Raw genomic sequence first — 23,356 nt, 5'->3', positions numbered from 1 at the left:
TAAATTTGTAACAACCAGTATTTAATAACTATTTCAGTCTGATGCTGAAAATCAGCGATTCTTATGTACGGGTTTTTACTTTATTTGTTGAATATGTGTTACACCGTTTTTCGATTTATTAGAGAAGTTTATGCAGAGGCGGCGGAGCGTTTTGGAACGTGTTGGGGGGGGGGGGGGGGGGGAGCTAAGACTGTCCCAAAAACACTCGGCAGGTTTTCATATTTGGTGGAAGGTTTTTGCATTCTAGCAACTTTTTTTATTTCTGAGCAGTTTCTAGATCGAAGATTTCCGAAGGATTCTCCGATTGTTGTTCGAAGGCCACACGAACGTTTCCGTTTATAAACTTTGCCCGTATCGAAGAATTTGAACTCACTTACGAGACAGAATATCTTGAAAATCAATTTTATACTTCGCTCGCGATATTTTCGGCACTTAAACGTGGGCGAGCTCAGTCCCTGAAATTTTCATTTTGGGGGGGGGGGGGGGGAAGCTGTTCACACATTCGGTTTTTGAAATTGCTTGTTCGGCCAAACAGAGGTGATAACGATATGGTTCACTGTTATTTATTTAGCTGCAGCCACCGCCCACCCCACCCCCCCCCCCCCTGCTCCGCAGCCTATGTTATCAGGAAGTATTGTTTCTACAGAGATGTTTGAGTAACGTTCATCTAATCTTTTACCTAAATGTATCGTCACTCCTTTTATCAATTGGAAGATTATAAAATCTTCTTTTTAAGAAACCAAAAAGAAACCATTATGACAAGATCAAAGGGATTTGACAGGCATCCTGAGGCAGTCGCCCCCAGGCTAAGGCGGACGAAGACAGAGTCCCCATCACGACACCGACCGGGAGTCACAGCAGTGTGCTCCACACCCCCGGCCACCATCTCACTGGTCACATCGCTTCGCTGTCAGTGATGCGGGGTCAGTCACGGCTGCCCTGCATGCGCCTCCTGTCTCGGGTCAGCACGGTCTCCCATCCCCCGTCTCGCGGGTCCCCCCCCTGTGCGCTCGCTGTCGTGTCGTCCTGGTTCGCCGGTCGGGCGCGGGGCCCACCGTACCATGGGTGCCGTTCCTCACGCCACCGTCGGTCACGGTCAACGGCCATCGCCCATCTCACCATCAGACACTGCGGGGCGACAGTCAAGTGCAAAAAACAAAATAAATATCAGACACGAGTTTTGAATCTTAAGTTTAGATTAGATTTAGTTTAGTGACTTGAACACTTTTGTACATATTTTTCACGATTTGTACTGAATGAATAGTGCTTCGGAGTTTAGGCGAATCACGACGAAAACGTCAACGAGAATGTCGTTGAACAAAATATTAAAAGAGCAGTAAAATGTCTACGCACATAAAGTTTGCTTGAAGTGAAGTTTATGGAAAAACGGGATAAATCTAGAAAGGTTTTGTCGACTTACTTTGGCATGGTCTTGTCTTCAACGCCAGCGTCGTAAATGCTTAAACTCCTTAGTAACTGTACTTTACCCAGCTATAAAAAGCATTTCACTTTGCTTTGGGGATTATCCTTAACTCAAAAACAGATTCTGTTTTGGAGGCAGAGTTTCATGTAGCGCCCTTAGCTACGAGTTGTTTCGACCAATGTATTATCCCACAATGGTCAATCGTAAACACCTTGTACAACTCTTTATTTTTTAAAGTAGATTTCTTATGCATTGCATGGTTAAAACTTTTATTGCGACTAAACTTTATATGGTAGCCGATTAGGTTTGCTTTGACTGACGACTTATTAACTTACTAACATAAAAATTTCTCAGTTCACTCAAACTGTACAACTATTTAGTCAATAACTATTAACTTAACTTTTCGTAGGAGTCTTTATTATTTTAGCAGCACTACTAGTCTTTAATAGTTTTCTCTCATAGATTGCGGTATGCTCTCAATTTTGTAACCGGCTCAGGAGAGCCTCTTTATATTTAGTGACGCTGTAAAAAGTCGAGTTTACCAAACTAAGCTGTAATTGGCAGATATAAAGTTGCACAGTTGAAAGCAATAAAAAGTTAAAGATCAAGAACAAATCGTGATTTGAAGTAAATATCTGATGAGTCCGCACACTTGTTATAATTTATAAACTTAAGCGAGTAACAGACCCGTACCCAGTCGTCACTTATTATCTGATTATTATCTGATGAGTCTGGGAAGTCTCGGGTCTGTATTTAGACAAGAAACTGACTTTATTGTTACAGGGCGACTTGTTGGGTTGGGGGGGGGGGGAGGAGTACCAGTGGGTAACCCTTACGGTAGGATGAGCTAGAATTCCATTACACCCCTCTGCAACAGCCCTATAAAAAGACACCTGCAAATAAATCATTTTCCCTCTTTTTGATCTTCCTAGTCTTGGTTGATTTTATTATGTAAAGATTTCAGATGCACAGTTTTCGGCAATGCTTGCGTCCTATTCTCAGAATTCTTAAAGGTCAAAAGAAACGATTTTCTCGATTTTTTTTAAATTTAATTTAAAGTGCTAATTTAGAACCAAATAAACATATTCTAAAGTTTGAAAGTAAGTGGACTCTGCACCGCAGAGCTATTTCAATTTAAAAAATACTTATTTTTGGCCATGAAATCGTAGAGCGCTCGGGAAAACTGTCGGAAGTTGTCGTAAACACCAGCGTAGCCTGCGTAGCCTGCGTAGCCTGCTCAGCCTGCGTAGCAGCAGTAAGGTTGCACAAAAACACCAATAATGACGTCACTGTTTTGTGCTGTTTGATCGCAAGGCATCTCAATTACGTTGGAGGGAAGGATTTTGCACTAGCGAAAATATTTGTTATGATCATTAGCACTTTTAGTTAGTTGATAGAGCTTGTTAAGCTTGCATAATAAAAACCTCAATTCGCTGGATAATATTCACACCAAATATTTATTAGCTTACAGGCGTGCACGTACACGTGCACTGCGATCGCAAATCCATCAAATACAACAATTATGACGTCAAAAAACTCAAATCTTGTTTCATTCCAGCGCACGGTTATTGTGGAAACGTCAAGGTTTTTGTGGACCCTTCTAAATCTTCGCAGTTTTTGCTGTCGGTATTTAGCGTTTAAAGGCTCAGAAAGTATTTTTTTTTAAGTTAACTTAATTATGAATTGTGTTTTTGTTTGGTTGCAGAACAAAGAATTTAGAAATTTCGGTTTATTTGACCGTTTGCGTAATTCAGCCCTCCCCCTCCCTCCCCCCCCCCCCCCCCCCCCCCTCTACTCCAAGCCAATTTCCCTTGTGTGAAACAGGACGATTACAAGTATTTAACCCGTTTGTTTCTTTTCGTCTTCTTTCTCTTCGCTGTACACAAATAGTTAAACCGATAAGGCGCAGATGAGTTATTAATCTACATGTAAAACGTGCACTAAAAGTTAGCTCTTACAGTTTAGTCTAAAAGGGACATTGAGAAAATATAAGGTTTAGTTTTCAGAATTTGACGGTGTATATTAATATAAAAAAAAAAAAAAAAAAAAAAAAAAATAAAAAAATTTTTTTTTAAGAAAGCAGCCTTTAGAAGTGTTTTTCAGAAGGGAAATCATTCGATAATTAAGATATCCACTGTTAGTGTAGCTACGCTGAAGGCATTTTCGCCAGTTTGGTCCACGATTGGTCAAAATTCTCCATTTTGAACTAAACTGTTTCAAAACCTTCCGAGACAAAATAACGATGTTTTAGCTTGTGCTCTACATTTCCTCTATCGAATGTAAGAATAAATAATCAAAAATAATCGTTTGCCCCGCGGCTTGCTAACATTATGAACCATTATGAACTGACCGTTAATGAGTTATCTTTTGGAATGATTAAAAAATTCAAATTGGCATCGTGAATTTCGCACCAGAGTAAGAAATTGTCCCATCTTTATTGTTAATCAATCTGGCGAAGATTTTACAAAATATTAATTGGGCGCGAGGCGTCACCGTGGGAGCAAGTCAATTTAAAAAAATGGATCGATATTTTTTGACAGCAGTGTGTTCACTAATATTAATTATACCAGCAAACGGTCAGATTGACCTTTTTGTTTGTCCCAAAGAATGATTAGGTTCAGATTAATCATTAATGATCCGTGTCACGCGGCGTAAATGAAAATGAAGTTCGCTATCATGGCTACACTCTGGTGATGTTGTTATCCAAAGGCCTAGGAAGTTCGTGGAAAACAGCAACAAACTTTAAAAACTTGTTGGAAAAGTTTCTCGAATCATTTTTGTAGAAGAAAAAACATCACCTACTCTTTTAGGTTTCCCCAAAAAAATATCTTTATTTGCAAGTGATGCGTTTCAGGGAATGTTATTTAGAAATATAAAATTTCAAGTTAGTGTGTCAATATTTTTGGTCCAAAATACTGATTTCAGCCACTCAATAAAACAAAAAGATAGGTACAGCCTTGAAAATAGACAACCTGTATACATATATATATATTTTTTTTTTGGAGCGATCAGATGTTAGCGCTTCTGTATGGACTTCACAAAGATAAACTGTTGTACAATTGTTCAAGAAGTGCCTAGATTGATCCTAGCACAGTTCGATAGCTAAAAAACTTGACTCAAGTTTTATAGTTTACATGGAAAAACGTTTCATGTTCATGAATGCATATTATGTTTTATAAGGCCTGCGATCGGACAGTTTGAACATTTTGTCTCTACCAAAGAATGTTTTGTCTTAAGTTTTCCATTACTGACTTTATCATTCTGTACCACGCTGTGGTACACCCAAACAAAATGAAACTTTTAAACAACATGACTCGTTCGTTTCAAATTACTTCAGTTGATGTGAGTTTACGACTAGGTTGAGCTATCAAGATAAAGATAAATTGCACGCTATATTTTTATAATGTAGTTTGCACTGAGAGAGTTTGTGCAAGTCGAGTAGCCATGACCTTGCTGGAAAAAGTCTCACGATGCTCTTTCAAGAGTAGAGAAAATTACCTGATTTTTCTCTTGAAGGTGGGTTATAATTGAAATAACTCTCAATTCCTTAGCGTTATGACTCAAAATATGCAAGTATCATAAACGAATGAAAAAGCCCTTTTAGTTGTCAGATATATCAAACAGTTTACATGAGTGAAAATACTCAACAATTTCATCAGGTACGTTACGTAACAGAAATGAGGCTAAATACGACACAGGTGTCAGGCATGTTAGCATGCATCTGAAAAGTTTCAAACCCACTGCCGTAAAACGAGCCTATTGTCTTGTACACCTAGATTATAGTTCTCAAATTTCTGCAGCATTCCTGACTTATTTTTACAAAAGTTAGTACATAAAAATATACCGATATATACATGATATTAAAATGCTAATGAAGATTGTCATATTAGCATCTATGTCTACATTTCATTTGCGTGAATTATTTATTCCTTCAAACTTAAATTACCAAGATTACAGACCAACTTCATTGATCTAAACACATTCTGATATCTTCTATAGAAGGCAGATGGCAGGAACAAAGAAAATTGTCAATTGGGAGAAATTGTCTTGATGTAAAACCAAATTTCCCAGAAGTTAAATTGAAATGAATGCATAGCCTTCGGTAAAGGAATTTATAATTTTAGTTCCAAAAAATAATGTGACAGTTAGCGAGAAAACTCATGGCATTCAAACAGCTAACTCTTTCACGTATGGGCAATTAAATGTTCGGCCAAAGAACGCCACTGATTAATATTTTCAAAGCTTTCTTAAAGGGGGCAATTCTCTTGTGTATTAGCACTGAAATCTTAATTAAAAATGTAAAATGTAAATATCATATTCCGTTGTTTTACCTGTTTTACACCGAATTTTGGTTCGATGTGTCTGAACTGTTACTTTGTAACTTTCGCCAATTTTCACGGAGAATCCAATCAATGCTTCAGACAAATCCTTTTTTTAACTCTTCCATCAGATCTGATATAAATTGTTGTATTTTTGATTTGGAACTTCAAAAAATGTCAATGAAATTACTAAGTACTAACCTGTGCGAAAGCTATAACCCTCAGTATCCAATCGAACATAATCGAACCCACAATAAAATTTGTTCAATCGAAACAAAAAATCGAACGTTTGATTACCGAACGGTTGACAATCGAACAAAGTCGAACATTCGATTTCCGAACAGTTGACAATCGTACTCAATTAAACGTTCAATAACCGAACTCCTGTTTGTTTATATTGCGGACATTTAACCGGTGCACCGTCGCCCTCCGTTAGTCGTGTGTGAGTTACTTATCAAGAGACGGATTCCAAACAAAATAGTGTCGGATTTAATTAGATTTTATTTTATGCAGGGCCCCACTAAAAACCACCTTTTTGTGACGTGGGCTCCCTGCTAAAATATCTTTATTATTATTATTATTATGATTGTGTTCGATTGGTTCGATTGGTTTAAAAATGGAACTCACAGCGAAATAGATGTTCCATTTTGTTCGATTACCGAGCTCAATCGAACGATTGGTGTTCGATTGATTTTTAGTTCGATTTTGTTCGGTTGGATACGCCGGGCTATTATTATTTGTTTCAATAGATACTAGTCCTGATAGTTGGTGAGACATCAGCTTCTCTTCAACTTAAGGCGTCAAAAGTGCCAGGAGAGCCGATCTTTCCAGGGTATGTACTTCGATAATCTACTTTGGTAGGGCATGAATTTCCTGGTGTTGTGGTCTGATTTTTGTCCATTGTACTGTGCGTACTGTTGAAATGCTAGGAAATATTAGCTATAATTATAAGCTACTCTTCTCTTCAAATCCGAGGGTAAATAAAAGTGGTGTGATGTGTACACGCTCTGTACACGGTTTTTAAGGGGCTACGTCAAGGAAAATGCATCTTGAAAAAATTGGCAAGTTTTTTTCAGGTTTCTTGTTTGTAATCCGTCTTAAATTTCGTAAGTCTAAAACATCTATGGTTATGTTTACGTTTTTAATACTTCTTCTGTTGTTTATGTACGTAAAAAAACCTTGATTTTGAGTTTTCCTTCAATTTGGACAAAATCGGAAACGTGACTTAAAATATTGTGACATTGCTCCTTTAATGCTTGGTTAGACTATAGCAAGTCAAACCAGCGACATGCGTGTAAATACAGTAAAAACCCGCGTATAAGAACCTAACATTTAAGAACCTGTTAGGCTAAAATCTCATTTTTAAGCACCCTTCAAATAAGAACCATTTTAGGCTAAAATTCTAAAACAGGTTCTTATTTTCAAAAAAGAAAAAAAAATCTTCTCAAAAATATAGAATTAAAAAATCTCAAAAATATATTTATAACACAGTCTGTTTTTAAAGAGGAACTTTGACATTTTATCATGTTATGTTGTTTTGTATACAAGATTCATTTGGGAATTATAGTGAAGGTTACAGTATAGGTTTGATTTTAAAAGAATCAGATTAAAATAGTATAGTATTTTGCTTACTGAAGCCTCCAAGAATACTGTTTTTGGACATTTTAAGAACCTAGTTAGCCTAATTTTACACTAAACACCATTTATATAAGAACCTGTTTAGGCTAACTTGAAAAAACCTAGGTTCCTATACGCGGGTTTTTACTGTAATAGATTACTGAAATGCGTTTATTCACGGTTGCACGCTCTTGAATCAGTAGTAACTGCTATGTACACCAACTGAAGTTGTCCAACTTGTAGTACAACTACCCCGTAATCAAATACAAAATACAGAGCATGAAAATGACTTGAATGGCCTAATAAAAGATATTCTAATTTTATTCTTTTAGCAAAACGGCATTTGTCTATTCCTCCATCTCACACAAATACCCGGCACTTTACAACATGACGAACCCGGTTTTACAATTCAAAATCCCAAATTACATCGTTTACGACAACTACACTTCGAACGGATCCCGCTCTCCCGATTACGTCACTGAGTCACAAGAGGGTAACTTCCGACTGGTAGCGTTGAAGGTTAGTAAAGGAAAAGATAGGAGACAAATTACTTTTAGTTTTTTAGTAGATAAAACGTGCAAAAAAATTGCGCCACAGCCTGTAAGTGTCTGCTGTTGTGCGCTTTGGAGAAGCAAGGATGGCGCAGTGGTGAGGGCGCTCGCCTCCCACCAATGTGGTCCGGGTTCGATTCCAAATCTGGCGTCATGTGTGGGTTGAGTTTGTTTTTGGTTCTCGTCCTTGCTCCTAGGGTTTTTCTCCGGGTTCTCCGCTTTTCCTCCCTCCACAAAAACCAACACTTTCCAAATTCCAACTCGATCGAGAATACAAGGACACAAGCTTCTAGGTTTCAATACAACTGTGTATAAATAAAAGGTTACTTATTTATTTTTTATATATTTTATTAAAGATTGCGATCGGTAATGTGTTAAAGGTTACACGTAATTAAATACGTAATGCAGAGTATTAACTAATACAAAAGTTTCCCCGGCTTTTTTACAACTGAATACTCTTCCATCAGTGATAAACATAACAGATTAAAACTTAGCTCACTGTATAACTTTCAACAGTTTAATAAACTGCTGACGTCTGAGAATGCGAGTGTACAAATTACAGTTTACGTCCATGAAGACGATGGTTTTGCTGACGACTCATTTCATCACGCGCCGTGTGTAGTTAGCCTACGACACCAAATTGAAAATACATGCGGACCAGGGTCCCTACCTGGACAAATAGAAGTGGTCACGACACAAATACCGTTCTACAGTCCAGGTAACTGAACAATTTCAACATTTAAACCTCTTAAAATGCATGCGTGTCCAAAATAACGTCTAATTATGAAAAATGAAATTAATCGTAGGCATGCGGGTCGTGAAAGGTGGTTCCTATTTCGTTAGATTACCTTTCTTTGGGATTGGATGTCCTCGGGAATAAAGAAAAGTAGTAGAAGTAGAAGGAGTGCATATTTTTAATGCAATACTGATTCAAATGAAATGCTTCTTCTCTTGGGAGGCAAAAAGCTTGAGCATTTATCATGAATCCCCAAGGTGATCGCGGTGACCTGCAGGAGTAGCCGCTTACGGAACAGGTTTTCGTGAAGGCTATCGAAAAGAAGAAGTGGTTCCTTTTGAGGGTGGTCGCCCGAACGGCCTTAAAAGTATTTCATGATTTCCCGTCTATTTCCTTTTCTTGTAGACTGTAATAGCTTCGGACCTCTTGGTCTGTTATCCGGAGGCACGAAGGACAGTCAGATAACAGCATCCTCCAGTCTCGCCAGGACCTTTCTGCCTTACAGCGTAAAACTCGATGACGACCTCAGCGGTTGGATCCCACTCAGAGGCTCTGGAGAAGAATTACACGATGTCCATTTTATTCAAGTTGATCTGAGACATGCCATTCAGACTAAATTTATGGTGAGCAATGTTCGATATTTTTACTCAATCTTAATTAAAGGATGTAATTTATCCAAATATCTGCCAGTTGGTCTGTCAGCTTTGGTCGGGAACTACCGGGGGTAAGGCTGGGCGGCGTAGTCCAGGTGCTAACCAGTAGGTTACACCTCTTCTACATTTCATCCCCAAAGTCTGCTCTCTTTAAAGCAGAATGCGTACATAACTGAAGATTAACATGTAATGTCATGAATAACTATGACATTACTGACTCTTAAGATGCATAAATATTTTTGATATTTATGGGATATTCGATCTAAATGCTTAATTATGTACAAAAGTTGTAGCCAAGAAAATGAGGAAGATATTTTAATCACCACACATGCACTTGACCTTATCACTCTATTGTCATAATGATAACTCATCACATAAACAGTGTATACTTAAATTACTTTTCAACACGAGCGGAAGATGACCTCTTATCAAATTGTCCAAAACTCGGTCACAATGGGCCTTTTTCAGGTTTAACCTTCGAGTAGTACTATTTTAGTGTTAGAAGTTAAAGAAAAAAACAGAATTGGCAGTAGGATGTCAAACAATGAAGCTCGAATTTAAGGCTCCCAGTGTTAAATTCCCCAGTCTTCATAACTCCTTGCCTTGCACGTTATTGGTTGAAGGCCATCCTTGTGGATTTCCCCTTTTGCAAGTGCAACGCAGATTTGGCAATACAATGGATACTTTGGCTTCCAAAAGTCTCCGATAACAGTTCCAGTAATGTTGCCAATTCCTCGCCACTTCCACTCCAGGTATCTGTTATACTCAGTCTCGTTCGTGTTAAGAAACTTGAGGTATTCGGCCAAATGTTGCGGACTCTTGAAATCACGGACTTTGATGACAGCGTGTCGAAGATTTCCTGGCAGGAACTCATCAAGCTTATCTGTACTCATTACCACGGGAACAGAGCCGGCATCTAAAGCGTGGCTTAGCTGATCATCGACAAAATAATCGCAGTCCTGGTTAAAGAATACCAGAGTAAACTTGTACTTTTTGGATAGATCGATTTTAAGTTGTTTAAAGTTTTTGCCGTTCGCTGAGCCATATCTTCCAACTAGATCGTCTTTGTTCTTAAGACAAGCACCATAAGAATCAACTTGCACAAAATTCATCAACTTTCTCGTGTACTCCGTTCGTACAGGTTCACAGTTCGAGAACGCAGCCATTATGAGTCTGTCTTTTTCCTTAACAGAAAGCGGTGGCGTTAAGTTAGGCATAGGATAGAAAGGTTGAGGAAAATCAGAATCCAAGCGATAACTTATCAACAGATTGAATTTGGACATAAACTTTGCATCGGTTAATACGGGAGTATACACCGGGTTTTCGTTTGTGAGAAGAATCCATGGCGCAGATTCCGTTGAAGGTGTCATGTGTGAATCTCTGGCATGGACAATAAAGCCATTGGCCTCATTCGCTCGGGATCGGTCACTCGTGACTTCACAAGCCACAGGGCATTCACCTTTCTTCCATGCAAGTTGAAAATTTAGTTGTCTTCTGAAGAATGTCGACCAGTAAATAATGAGCCATGGCTTTGTCTGGTTGTGTTCCGTGTGCCTGGCGGTTCCCCTTGCTAACCTTTCCGTTTGAGCAAACCGACCTGAGGCATTTTCTCCTTTAAAGTACTTTATCTCAAGTTGCCATAATAGCAGTGTCGAGAGTACAAGACAAAGAAGAAACTTTAAAACAAACGATTTCCTTGCCATTTGTAATCGATGTATGTCCTCTAACTTCTTTTAAGTGCACCTGTTAAAAAGCATCCATATAATTAGTCTCATGAATGGCCGACATAGGAATGTTAAACGTCTTTGAACAAATGTGTTTAAGCCTATAATTCAAAACCAAGGAATATATTTATTTTACTGTGGCAAACTTCAAGGCTGGAGCAAGCTTACAAAATGCTTAAGATAATCTGCGATATCGATCGACCAGTATCCTAGCCAGGGGAAAAATTATCCACGTTTTAAACATTGTCCTCGCAGCACAAACAGGCTAAAAAATAATAATAAACGATGATAGTAAATAATGATGATGAGGAAAACCCAGCTGTCTCTAAATAGCCTGCCTGCAGACATCTCCTAATAGGACACGTCTGCACGAAGGCTACCCCTTAGTGTCCGAATGCAAATAGCGTTAAATAGAGACCGTGAAACAAAGCTACGTTATTAACACGCGATAAGAGTAAAAAACAACATATTGATATTCCCAAAGAAATGTTTTTACTAAGTCAAAACAATATCAATGTGTCTATATTTGGCAAACTACAAATCACCCGTTGGTAAGAAAGAGAAATCTTTGCGTTTTTTAATCATTTTATTGAGGTTTTTACAAAGAAATCAAAAGTGGATGCCACGAGAAAAAATAGTAATGTAAAGTCGGCTTAAATAATGTCAACATCTCCACCGTTTACTCAAACGATAAGGCACGCTTTGCATAAAGCATTTAGCATAAAGACACGATCATTAAATATGGCTTTATCAATATTAAATACTACATTACCTTTTCACTGCAAATACGAACAGAAATCGAGCGAGAAGCGGCTGGTCATGTTTATACTTCTGTTTGTATTGAAAAGCTCGTACTTTTATCACCGCTTTAACCTTTCTGTGTAAATGAGTCTTTGTAACAAGCAAATTGAGACCTTTTTTGCCAATATCATAAAATTTAATTTAAGAGTCAAAATCTTCCATCGTGACTAAAGAGGCCCACTTAAATTAGTTATTACAATATATACATGACTAAACTTATTATTAAAAAATTGATTAAAATCTATAGGTTACTTAAAGAAATCATTTCAAGATGAAGTCTGATTTAAACGAACTCTTTGTTTTTTCGTTTTCTTACATACGCTGAGCTATTCAATTAAGCGGCACGTTTTCGTTGTAAGCAAAACGGCGACATCATTTCCGCAACTTTCAATACGCCACTGAAAAAGGCCTTTGCTTTAACGACTTAGGAAACGTTGTAGTGGAAAACCAGGCCAAATACAGAAGAACCCGTTAATTCAAATCCTGCTAGGCCGCCAAACGCTGCTCATAGTAACACTGTGGCAGCACTGAAGGAAAGAATTAGATGACTGAGTACCTGAGGTTTTCTTTTGGTCAAACGAAAATGGCCCGAAACATGCCCATACTAAAGAACGTGGTCGTAACAAGTTGGCTATGAGGCGGGGTATTTTTATAATACACTTCAGATAACAATACCATGACTCACTTTAATCATTAAATGGCATTGTTTAGGTATTGCCGACTATATTATTAAGCGAAAATCAGTCACTCGTCTCATTAACATGCTCCACTGTCAACTTCCAACAGCTCCTTTGATAGTTTCGCGTTTGCCAAAGTATTTGAGTGTATTAAAAAGAGCAAATTTTCAATTGTTGACTCAAGAACCTAACATCAATATCAATCTTACCTTTTCGCTTTCTAAAGAAGTGTTTAACGACCAAGCCACGTTTATCTAAAGACAAAGTTTATCACTGACTTCTTTCCTTTTATCACAGTCGATGTCTTTGTCAGGAATTCACCAAAACTAAGAACGAAATCATCGTTCAGGATTTTCGAGCCCTTCGTAACCTGATATATCAACAACCATAAAATTATTCAGGGATAACGGAATATTGGTTAAGTTTCTTTCTTACATGTATTACGCAAGTGCATGAATAATTATAAACACGCATAGAAAGGACACACGCAAAGACCATAATTTTTTTATCGTTCAAAAAATGCTATCGTCCGAGTTTGTTTCCCCTAATTCCCAATACCAGAGCACAAGAGAAGTTCTCATGATCAGTAACAGTGGAAAAAAATTGACAATTCCTCTCATCTTTATCTGAACAAAATCAGTGGTCAGTATTTAAAATGAAAAGAGTAAAATTTTCATTATAGGTAAATTCACTGGTCTCAAAGGCAGCCTCCTCCTCAGGCGCCTTGATTTTCATTCTCCGATAAAGCGAGAACAAAGCGAGCGCGAAGCGCGAGTGACTGTGTGTACGAGGCAGTCTCAAAGGTCTCTAAGCTGTTCATCTGTTTGGCTACAAAAGCTGCATGACATTTGAAGCTCCTCCGGGGGGTACTCCCTGTAATGGCATAAACGGGGATGCACCGCTCGAAAGGGGTGCCTTTTTCATGCTTAAGGTATATTAAAGGGTAGGGATTTCACAAGCTTAGGTATATAAAAGAACCTACTCAAAATATTTTGAACATAAGCACATTATGGCTGTATCGTTTTAGTTTATTAAACGCTACATAAAAATGACGAAAAGACTTCCTATTTTAGGTATATGGCATGTCTGTTCGGTATATAAAAGGGTTATCTTTTTTTCAGTAAAGGATTTACGAAAGGGGTGCTTTTCCTGTAAAAATGGTATATTAAAGGGTAAGGGGTTGGACCTCAGGGTGGAGCCCCCCCCCCCCCCCCCCGTCAAAAAATCTTTTTTGAGTACCCCCTATTGACCGCCGCCTAATGGAAGACGAAAGATTCTTTATTTAACTGACGAGGGATTAGATAAGGTTCATTTTTTGTTTAAGGCCATGTTCCATGGTCCATAATGACAGAACAAGCCAAGTGTAAGTTGTTTAGCTGCGAACAGTATTGCTATTTTTCAAGATGTTTTTTTATGTAAATTTGACTCTGGACAGGCGTAGCACAAAAATACTTAAAAACATTGTTACAGTCTATCACTACGCAGACTCTCTATCATCTATAATGTTATGTTACAAACATTCTTTTCTACCGAAGGACAGGTTCTTAATCACGTGTTTGCTATTTGGGTTGTAAAAGTAATAGACCAATAACAAGTTATGAGTTAATTTTAAATCCGTTTCAATCTTGCCTCAGTTTCACTATTAGCACACTTGGCCATTAAAAATGTAGTATTCCTGAAATGAATGCCCTTATTCAGTTTGTAACATAGCCTTAATACCTGACTTATCTTTCTAGTTTGTAGTTCAAGGTCTATCTCGAAAGATTCCAAAAGACAGAGTGTTTTTAGTACTCAGCGAGGATGGATTAGAGTGGAAAGTGAAGAAAAACGGATTTGATACAGCGGTAAGAAATCTGCAAAATTGATAACTAGTTACTAACACAAAACAAGCAATCCATGCTACAATGAAACTTAAAACTGTTATTAACTAGTTAATAACACAAAACAAGCAATCCATGCTACAATGAAAAAAAAAACAATCTATGCCACTAAAGAAGACATATTGCAAAACTATGAGCAAACCAAACAAAGCCAAGTAAGTGACCTTTTACTTACGTACTTGACAAAATTCACTTAGAGGTACCATCACAAAAACGAGGTTGCAATTGGATCAGATCAGAATCTCTTCCGGTGCTTATCTGGGTATCGGTTATCTATTTGCCCTTTGTTGCGATGTAAGACTGCTGGAAATCTCTGCTGTGCAACTTTGCTGCTAGGTTTAAGTACATTTAACTTTTCAAAAAGATTTTATAATTGCAATAAAGACGTCTCGATCGAAAAACTACAAGTTTCATCGGTTTATATGGGATAGGTAGAGGAACGGTTGACTTTTAATCTCGTGCCTTTAAAGGCAAAGATAGTGTTGAGTAATGCGTATGTGCGTGAAGAGGGACAATTTAGTAGTTTTTCGTTCATGCATTTTAACTCCTGTTATCAACCTTCCAGCTTCCTCTAATGTAAGCCCCTCAAAAGAACACCATGGTGCGGTAGTATTAAATAGATTTAGCCAAGCCTTAAAGGGGAGCTCCCGGTTATTTACTTTGCCCTTGTTTTAAATCAGAATTTACTGACCATAAACAGAAAAAATATAGCACTTAAGCCCGCGATCCAATGAAAACCATTACTTGGTCAGCGGTAAACTTAAAAAAACATTCGACCTCGATGAGTTCTATATCTGAGCCCGCGATATGGTCATGTGAAACTGGTGAGTGGATACCTTGTTTTGACAGCTGTCAATCAACCATAGCAGGGATATCCAATATCAAAGGTGTAAGCTCTCCAACCAACCAACCTATTTCAGGAATATGGCCGCCATGCTGCACGACTTATGCCAGTAGGCGCACGTGCCTGCGAACCATGCCACTAGCCATGATGACTATGAAAAACCAAAAGCATGGCTCTGTTAATTTTCTATGGGTATGGGGCTCTGCTCTGCGGCCCTTCGGGTCGCTGGGAGCTCCGCTATAATTCAAAAAATTTTGATAGGGAATCTACGTTATCTAATATTGTAATGTTCTCTTTGCAAGGTTGATCGAAGTGCTGGCAGAACCGTAACATTAATGAAAAGATTAAAGTTAACAGCCACTGCTCGTTTTGTTCGGGTGATCCTTCCACCTTTTCAGAAACGTCGAGGAGAACAACCTGTTTATAAGGTGGGGTTGTATGGCTGCTTAGACAATGGAATAACCAAAGGTGAGGCCAAGAAAGGTAAAGACAAAAAGTGACGGCCTTTGGCTGCTACGCGTACCAGAACTTATCCCGGCATAACGAGAAAGCGTCGGTTAAAATGACTGACTCTATGCCAGCGTCGGCAGTGAGAGGTTGTTGCTTAATTAACTGAACGTTTATATTAAAGTACTACTGAAGATGAATTGTCTAAGTCTAGGTTTAAGACCCCTTTCATAATACTATATAAAAAGTTATCAAAAATTTGAAGCAAGCATACTTTTGAAAATGCAACCTCGTTCCCAGGGCTTTTCCCTTGGTAATTTGGAACGGACGGGAAATGACCCTGGCATCGGCCGGTCACGTGATTATCTTAAATATTTCGCGGAACTCTAATTTATGCAACGGCCGGTAAATCCCGCTCAAACACGAAGTAAATTAAAAGTGAATGGAATACGTTTTCTCGTGTGTTCAGCGAAAATTATGGAGCAGTCAACTCCCAAAAAATACACGCTCGGAATTCACTTTGCCGGCTCTGTGATGGTGAGTAAGAAAGCCGTCATTTGCTTCGGGTTTTTGCGATCGATGACACCAGACACCGCGGCAACCCTGAAACGGGATGCATGGAAAAAACCTCCGCTAAGCAGCTAATGTTTGGAGAAAATCCGGCACGGAACGATGAAGGCGATCTTAAAGTACCCATGGAAAAGGATTCTTCGTCCTATTGGACTGAGCTGCTAACGATATAAACCAAATCACTAGAGCAAATCTGGACATTCTAGAGGTCACAGGTCTGCAGGCGTATACGCGGTTTCCTGTTTGACACCTCTAGCTCATGTTTCGCTAGTGCGGTTTGTTTTGGCTCTTTTATATTGTCAAGATATGCTATAAGCTCTCAAAATGGCGCTCTGGAAGGACAGGATCTAAAATATTCCTTGAAAATGTTAATTACTCACATTGTGATGCCGAGTCAGGCTATAAAATTTCATGTAATACTGTTGCAAGATGTATTGTATCATATCACGGATGACATTTATCTTTGTCCGGCTTTTCCAGTCTTCCAGAGCTTTACTTCGAGAAAGCTAAATGTATTTTATAGAGAGACAATCTGTGAAGTAAAGGTTATGCTTCTTGTATTAATTTGATCGAGCGTTTTGTCTCTTGAGCTCGATGCTCCCTTGTTCGCTGGGTTGCATTCTGGCACCACATGATTTCTATGTAGATTTGAAATCTCACACGCGCAAGCGGAATCTGTTGACTGTTTTTGTTGTTGTATATGCCATTGAAGGGGCTTTAAGCGAAGTAGAGGACATTTGCGGCGGTTTAGAGCCATTCTAAGCCGACTGAGCAAACCGAAAACAAAACATTTTCGGGTGTAAGAAGCTCACGTGACCGGCCGATGCCAGGGTCTTTTCCCGCCCGTTCCAAATTACCAAGGGAAAAGCCCTGGGAACGAGGTTGTTGAAATTGTATATTGCCCACCATACAAAACGTCGCGAACTTTTTCTGACAGTTTATTTTTTTTCATTTTATGTGAACTTGATAATGGAGTCATTACGACTCCAAACGTCGCGAACTTTTTAAAATACACAAGGTTTTTTTGATAACAAAGTGTCCCTGTCTTTACTACAGTTCAAGTGCCTGTAGCAGTGGGAATGGAATCAGGTGTCATAGCTGATAACCAGCTCACCTCGTCCTCACAACAAGGCCCTGAATATAGTGCCCAGTTCTCCAGGCTAAACTCGCGGACAGGTGCAGGAGCGTGGTGCGCTGGATCATGTGACTCGTCTGAGTATTTACAGATTGATCTGGGTCAAGTCCACCTCATATTTGAGGTAAGTTATAACACAAGTATAAAAACACGACTTAATTTAATTTGAGACGCCATCTTCACTTCTATTTCAATATATAATCAATGCATTGACTTAAATATATAATCAATGCATTGACTATAACTTGACACGATAATCGTTTTCCCTTGTTTCTGTACATTTTTTTTGCTGACTGGCCAGTGTGACAAACGATGAAAATAACTGGTATATGAATTACCACTAAGATCCAAATCCTCAAGTTATTAATGAAAGTATCTTTGACCTTTTCACGAAGTTGGAAGTGCAGAGCAAACATGACGAATCAGAAAGTACAAACTCAGTGTTGTCGTTCTACTTTGAGTACCGCGCCGATGGTGCATCATGGGAATACTATACTGCTAATGGAGCAAACAAGGTAACAATTTGAACCTGTGTTAATACACTGTGGTCGGGGAAATAGGGGTGTAAACCTGCTTCCCAGAGTGTTATTTAACAATTATTCCACAAGCGCTCGTTGGATATGAGATGGTAGATAGCCAACGAGGCTCGTAGCGCCGAGTTGGCTATAACGACCTCATATCCAACAAGTGCGAGGGGAATAACTGTTTTATTAAAAACACCCAAAGAATTGCAATATTATAGCCCCCAAGCTGTCTTTGTTGACATGTATCGGCTTTCATATTTGTGGTCAATGGTATTTGAGCTCCTATACCATTGCCTGTTAACCAATCAAAACGTAGGAAATGCAGTATACCATTGCTAGTTTTTAATAACTTGAAAGGTGTATTCACTCAACAGTGTCTCAAACTGCCGGTACTTTCAATTTATGAACCAACCACAATTATTGTGACCTGTTAAGTTTGTATTGTATAAAAAATTTGACGATCCCGGCAATTCAGCCCACGTATAGTAGCTTAAGGATGAGATATCGATTGATCGATTATTTAATTAATGTACTTTCTGTAAATAGTGTAATAGTATATGATTTTTTTAAATAATGTGAAAGAATAAAAAATCTGAAATCTGAAATCAGATGATGGAGTACTCTAAAATGACCTTTGAATATTAGATTTCAAACTTTACCCATAAAATAAAAGAAACATTCTTTTTCTTGGCATTCTTCAGCTTTTTGTAGGAAGTCCTCTAAGAAATCTGGCGGTTCGACACAAGCTGTTGTTCCCAGTTCACGCGCAGTTTGTTCGGTTTCGACCCCAGACCAACGCGTGCATCAACATGGCGTGCATGAGGGTGGAACTTTTCTGGTACCCAGACTCCGGTAAGCATGTATGTAAAAGTAAGTGGATATTAGGACAAAGCTTATTTCTAGTGTGCGTGTCACCCAACGCGAATACAAGAATGCTTCAAACAATTACATGCATGACAGAAATAACTTACATTTTTAACTTACATGTACCATTACTTGTCTCTGAAATCCGCACAGCAAATATTAACCAACGGAGTCAAAGGGGTGATTTTATTCGTCCAATCAGCTTCAAGAAAAAACCTTGACCAGTAACTGCAGTTATATAGCTCAACTACAATTATTTTCGCGCTTTGAAGCAGCTGTTACATGTTTTGACCTAAGAGAATTTTCTTTTGACCGCAATAATATATGATTAGACTGAAAGTGTATTGTGTATACAACTTATTCGAGAAAGGTTGTCGGAAAAAAGCACGAAAGTGTGCGCGACAAGCTAAGATCGAAATAGAAATAGAGTGCCACTGCATGTGCTGAATACTTATAAGATGGTGACATGAAATGGGAATTTGCAAGTTTTCTCTCCCTTCAGACTTGTGGAAACAAGGAACTCTTAGCCACGCTAAATTTTAGAAGAATTTTAAAAACTCAAAGACGTGCGACAGTAAAATAAAACTACAGAAAAAGTCCTCCTCAGGGAAAAAACAAAATCTTCACGTACAAAAATACAAACCTGTACATTTCCTCTAGGTAAGTAAATACCCAGACCACCTTTCGGTCTTGTCGCGTGAACTTTTGTGTTTTTTCCGACAACTTTTCCCGAAATAGCTGTATAAGTTCCTGACCACCTCGCCTTGTTATTGCAAAATTAATGCATACTGTTATCGTTTATTGGTGGTTTAGTTTTTCTTTTCCATTTCTTGTTTTATTTATCTATTTTATTTACGAACGGCTTTCATTTACTTTAGATGCTGAAAGTCCAGTTATCTTCGGACGAAGTTTTTTGCTGGAGGAATCTACCAACACAATGCTTGTTTGTAATACAGAAGTTGAAAAGTAAGCACTTGTTGTGCTAAATCATTATCAAATTAAGCATATGTTATGATTTCTAATTTTGATGAAACATACGAAAATAAAGAGGGCTGTGAACAGTCTAAATTACAGCATTTCGTTCTAAAACTTGGTATTACTTAACCTGACATAGTAGTATTTGTCTAGAAACCAGGACAAACAAATATTTCACTAAATTTTATTGGTTTTAATAAATTACGGTTTTCATGGAAACCGGCGTTTTTCGGGCTTGGCGCTATATCTGAAAAAACTTCTGTTGGTGACCACTTTTCAGTGTGCCAAATTTCATACCTGTACCAAAAAGTGCACAATTTAACCAAAATTTCGAGCTAAGCTTTGCAAATAATGAGGGTTTTTTTTGGCGGGGGGGGGGGGGGGGGGAATAAATGACGGCAAAAACATTCCTGCAATATTTAAAAAAAAAGTACGTCTGAATTACGGACATTTTCTTTCATCCTCAGGTTCAAAAGTCTTATGCACGATGAATGAAATTTAGCTTCTCTGGCGTGCATGCATTCCTTGGTCAATTTATCTCCCCGTTAATACTTCTTGTTAGAACACATTTGCGGGAGTACATTTATAACCTAAATGGTAATTCTTGTTTAGATTTGAAAGACCTTGCAAAGGAAGTACTGACGGCGGAGAAACCTGGTTCGGTAAGCACCATACATCTTAAGATGACTATCAGTAAATTAACAGTGAAAACTAGTTGGAATTTATAGATCCTTTTTTAGCAGTGAGTTCAGCAGGTATAGTCACAAATTCACCCTTTATGCTATCCAGTGTAGGGCTTTCAATTATACCAAATTCCCAAAAAACACCACAATTTCCAACTGCTTACAACTGGGGCATGAGTACATTCCTTTCCTGGCGAATAGCGTCGTTGCCATACTTGCGAGTCAATCCTCTGAGCCCATTTAATTGTCATTTAATTGCCCTTCATTTTGCCGTTAAACTGTTTAGAAAAAAATAACAGCTATGAAAGCATGCTGTGACAGGCGGCATGGGAGAGAAGAATCATTTGGTTAAATAAGGTAAAAAGCAATCGTCCACAGCATTTTTTGTTTGTTTTGTTTTTTGCAGGTCTGCACCAAAAGGTTCTAAATGTTCTTGCCTATGACCCCGTCGACAAAGTTTCCTATGGGATATCCACCAACAAAAAGACGTTTGTGCGAAGCAAGTTTTCTCCGTTCTTGATGTGGAATGGAATAAGCGACAAAATCTGGTCCCAAATCAAGGACTCCCCATCGTTGATTACAGCCACTGAAGTACCGTTCATTCCTGTTTTGCCAGAACATCTGGATGAACCGTTCGACGCCTTAACGGTGCGGGGTGCTGGTGCTTCATCACAAAGGAGAAGACGATCTATTGCTAGCGTCGATATGTGGGGATGTAATTATCTTACTGCTCATTGTTGCCGTTCTTTATTGCTACAGTGTATTTAATACAGTAATGTTTTGTACAAAAAGTTTTTATTTCTCAGCTTATGCTAATTTTTCTTCAGCTTCATCCAAAGGACTTCTTTTCAAACCTAGTGGTGCAAGTGCTTGGAAAATGGTCTACCACTGGACTAATTATCCTTACGGTATGACGTAATGGTATGGTTAAAAACTGGTTGACGCTTAGCGTGCGTTTATCGAGAAATGCGTGCGACTTTTGACAAAGTAATGATATTTCAAGGAGAAAATAAGGATTGATCACTTTTGGGAGTTTAATTAACAATTGGTACATTCCTTAGCTTACACCATCGAGTTATGGTACACGCAGAAAGATTAAGGAGAACGATAAAAGCCTAAGAGTTTCTCAAGGCGTAGCCGAGAGCAACTCTAGCTTCTTGAGCATGCTTTTAAAACTTCCTAGTGCATTCACAACTCGATATACTTACAGCTAAAAGCACTTAGGAAGCGCGCCACTACGCTCACTTTAAGATGGCCGACACTTACGATTATCGACTGGTAACAAGTAACCGGTTAGTTTTCTATGCACTCAGGTTAGTCTACTATGCACTCCTGTTAGCTACTATTCAATTCGGTTGGCCTACTAGAGCAGTTTTCAATTGAGTGTCGTAAAACCAAAACCAAAGTAATCTGGCCAATCACAAAGGACACAGACAATCCAGTGAACCAATCAAAACTCGAATCAAATACATGTAGCCGGCACGAAGCGCAGGAAAAAGTGCGCGAGCGAGTCACGATTGGTTTTGGTTTTAGTTCTGATTGGCTGAGAAAGTGACGCGAGATTTTTAAGCCAATCACTAAGCGTAGCAATGCAAAACCAAAGCAAACGCAATTAACTTTCGACACTCAAGTGAAAACCGTTCTATGCACTTCGGTTAGCCTAGTATTCACTTCGGTTAGCTTACTATTCAATTCGGTTAGCCTAGTACACTTCGGTTAGCCTAGTATTCACTTCGGTTAGCTTACTATTCACTACGGTTAGCTTAGTATGCACTTCCGTTAGCCTACTATACACTCCGGTTTCTAAAGTGGGCGTAAAAATAAAATTTCCCGAACCAGTCCCGAAACAACCAATGAAGTGCCAGGTGTTTACATGGAAGCTTTTTTAACTGGTCGAGATCGGTTCCAAACTGTTCAATACCTCATTCACAGTGATAAATTTGAATAACCCTGTACAATTCTCTCTCCGATAGATATCAAGGCTGACTGCCTGGCAAGACCCTGTAACAATGGAACATGCTCAAAAACACCAGATGGAGGCTACAAGTGCAATTGTTTTCCTGGATTCAGAGGGAAGCGTTGTAGAGAAGGTGCACTGTACATTTGAGTATTATTTAATGACTGTCGATATTTAAAATCGTTTTTCCACAGTTCGCGGTAGTTTTTAGCCGTAGAGTACTGCTTTATAAATCAAACATTTCGGTTGGAAGACATCCTTGGACTTTCGCAGATCTGCACGGTTTATTTACTCAAAATCTAGTCAAACAATTTTATAGGGTTACTTTTTTAATATTCCGAGGTATAGTGGTGTAACTACCTAACAATGAACCTTTGTGGATGATTTTGTGCATTTCTCATAATTTATTTCAATATCTTGGAATCAATGTAAGTTATAACTTCTTCCTTTTTGTCGAAAGATGTCTGGTGATGATATAGTAAACTGAGCTCCCGAGATAACGACGATTTCAAAACATTTAAAGAGTTGCCATTTAAAAGGCACCTCGAAACACTATCAATGTGTCTGATCTAAAATGCGTTTAGAAATATGGTCAGCCATCTGAGTTTTCAGAGTTTCTGTTTTGTGGATTTGATCACATTATAGCGCTTTTGCTACGGTTTTATCACAATCTGTGAGAGTCTAAAAACAATACAGGCACGTTTCTATTTCCTTTACTTAAACCTTTCTACCACATCTTGCAGAGATTGATGAATGCACCAGCAATCCCTGCACCAGTGGAGCTGTATGTGTGGATAAAGTGAACGGATTCACTTGCATCTGTGCCCCCGGATTTACTGGAGTCCAGTGTGAAATAAGTAAGTTATCTTTGACAGAATAATAGATGTCATGAAATTTGACTGATTGATTGATTGATTGATTGATTGATTGATTGATTGATTGATTGATTGATTGATTGATTGATTGATTGACGGAC

General features: G+C 38.5%; 2 protein-coding genes across 3 annotated transcripts in view; one reads left to right on the top strand and one right to left on the bottom strand.

Moving 5' to 3' along the window:
• The window catches only part of LOC144645275 (uncharacterized), a 91,354-nt gene that overhangs the window by 54,932 nt on the left and 13,066 nt on the right, over positions 1 to 23,356 (top strand). Inside the window, exons 5-16 of the mRNA XM_078504790.1 lie at positions 9,052 to 9,269; positions 14,238 to 14,345; positions 15,528 to 15,708; positions 17,299 to 17,501; positions 17,773 to 17,892; positions 18,603 to 18,753; positions 19,644 to 19,731; positions 20,353 to 20,402; positions 20,830 to 21,138; positions 21,251 to 21,331; positions 22,397 to 22,513; positions 23,124 to 23,237. Coding sequence (XP_078360916.1) covers positions 9,052 to 9,269; positions 14,238 to 14,345; positions 15,528 to 15,708; positions 17,299 to 17,501; positions 17,773 to 17,892; positions 18,603 to 18,753; positions 19,644 to 19,731; positions 20,353 to 20,402; positions 20,830 to 21,138; positions 21,251 to 21,331; positions 22,397 to 22,513; positions 23,124 to 23,237 — 1,740 coding nt within the window. The remainder of the gene's footprint in view (positions 1 to 9,051; positions 9,270 to 14,237; positions 14,346 to 15,527; positions 15,709 to 17,298; positions 17,502 to 17,772; positions 17,893 to 18,602; positions 18,754 to 19,643; positions 19,732 to 20,352; positions 20,403 to 20,829; positions 21,139 to 21,250; positions 21,332 to 22,396; positions 22,514 to 23,123; positions 23,238 to 23,356) is intronic.
• On the bottom strand, positions 9,609 to 12,971 carry LOC144645370 (GDP-fucose protein O-fucosyltransferase 4-like). Of its 2 annotated transcripts, none has more exons than XM_078504928.1 (2): positions 12,711 to 12,971; positions 9,609 to 11,042 (listed from the first exon to the last, which is right to left on the bottom strand). In XM_078504928.1, exon 2 carries the CDS (start codon positions 11,000 to 11,002, stop codon positions 9,872 to 9,874), a length of 1,131 nt encoding a protein of 376 aa, XP_078361054.1. In that variant the 5' UTR covers positions 11,003 to 11,042; positions 12,711 to 12,971; the 3' UTR covers positions 9,609 to 9,871. The 2 variants fall into 2 exon arrangements, with proteins under 2 accessions (XP_078361054.1, XP_078361055.1); XM_078504929.1 differs by lacking the exon at positions 12,711 to 12,971 and adding an exon at positions 11,796 to 11,851.

This window comes from Oculina patagonica, chromosome 3, assembly GCF_052425735.1.
Source record: "Oculina patagonica isolate OP01 chromosome 3, crgOcupat, whole genome shotgun sequence".
In the NCBI taxonomy this organism is placed as follows: Eukaryota; Metazoa; Cnidaria; class Anthozoa; order Scleractinia; family Oculinidae; genus Oculina; species Oculina patagonica.
The sequence above is the reverse complement of the archived record's forward strand: the minus strand, read 5'-3'. Positions and strand labels throughout refer to the sequence as shown.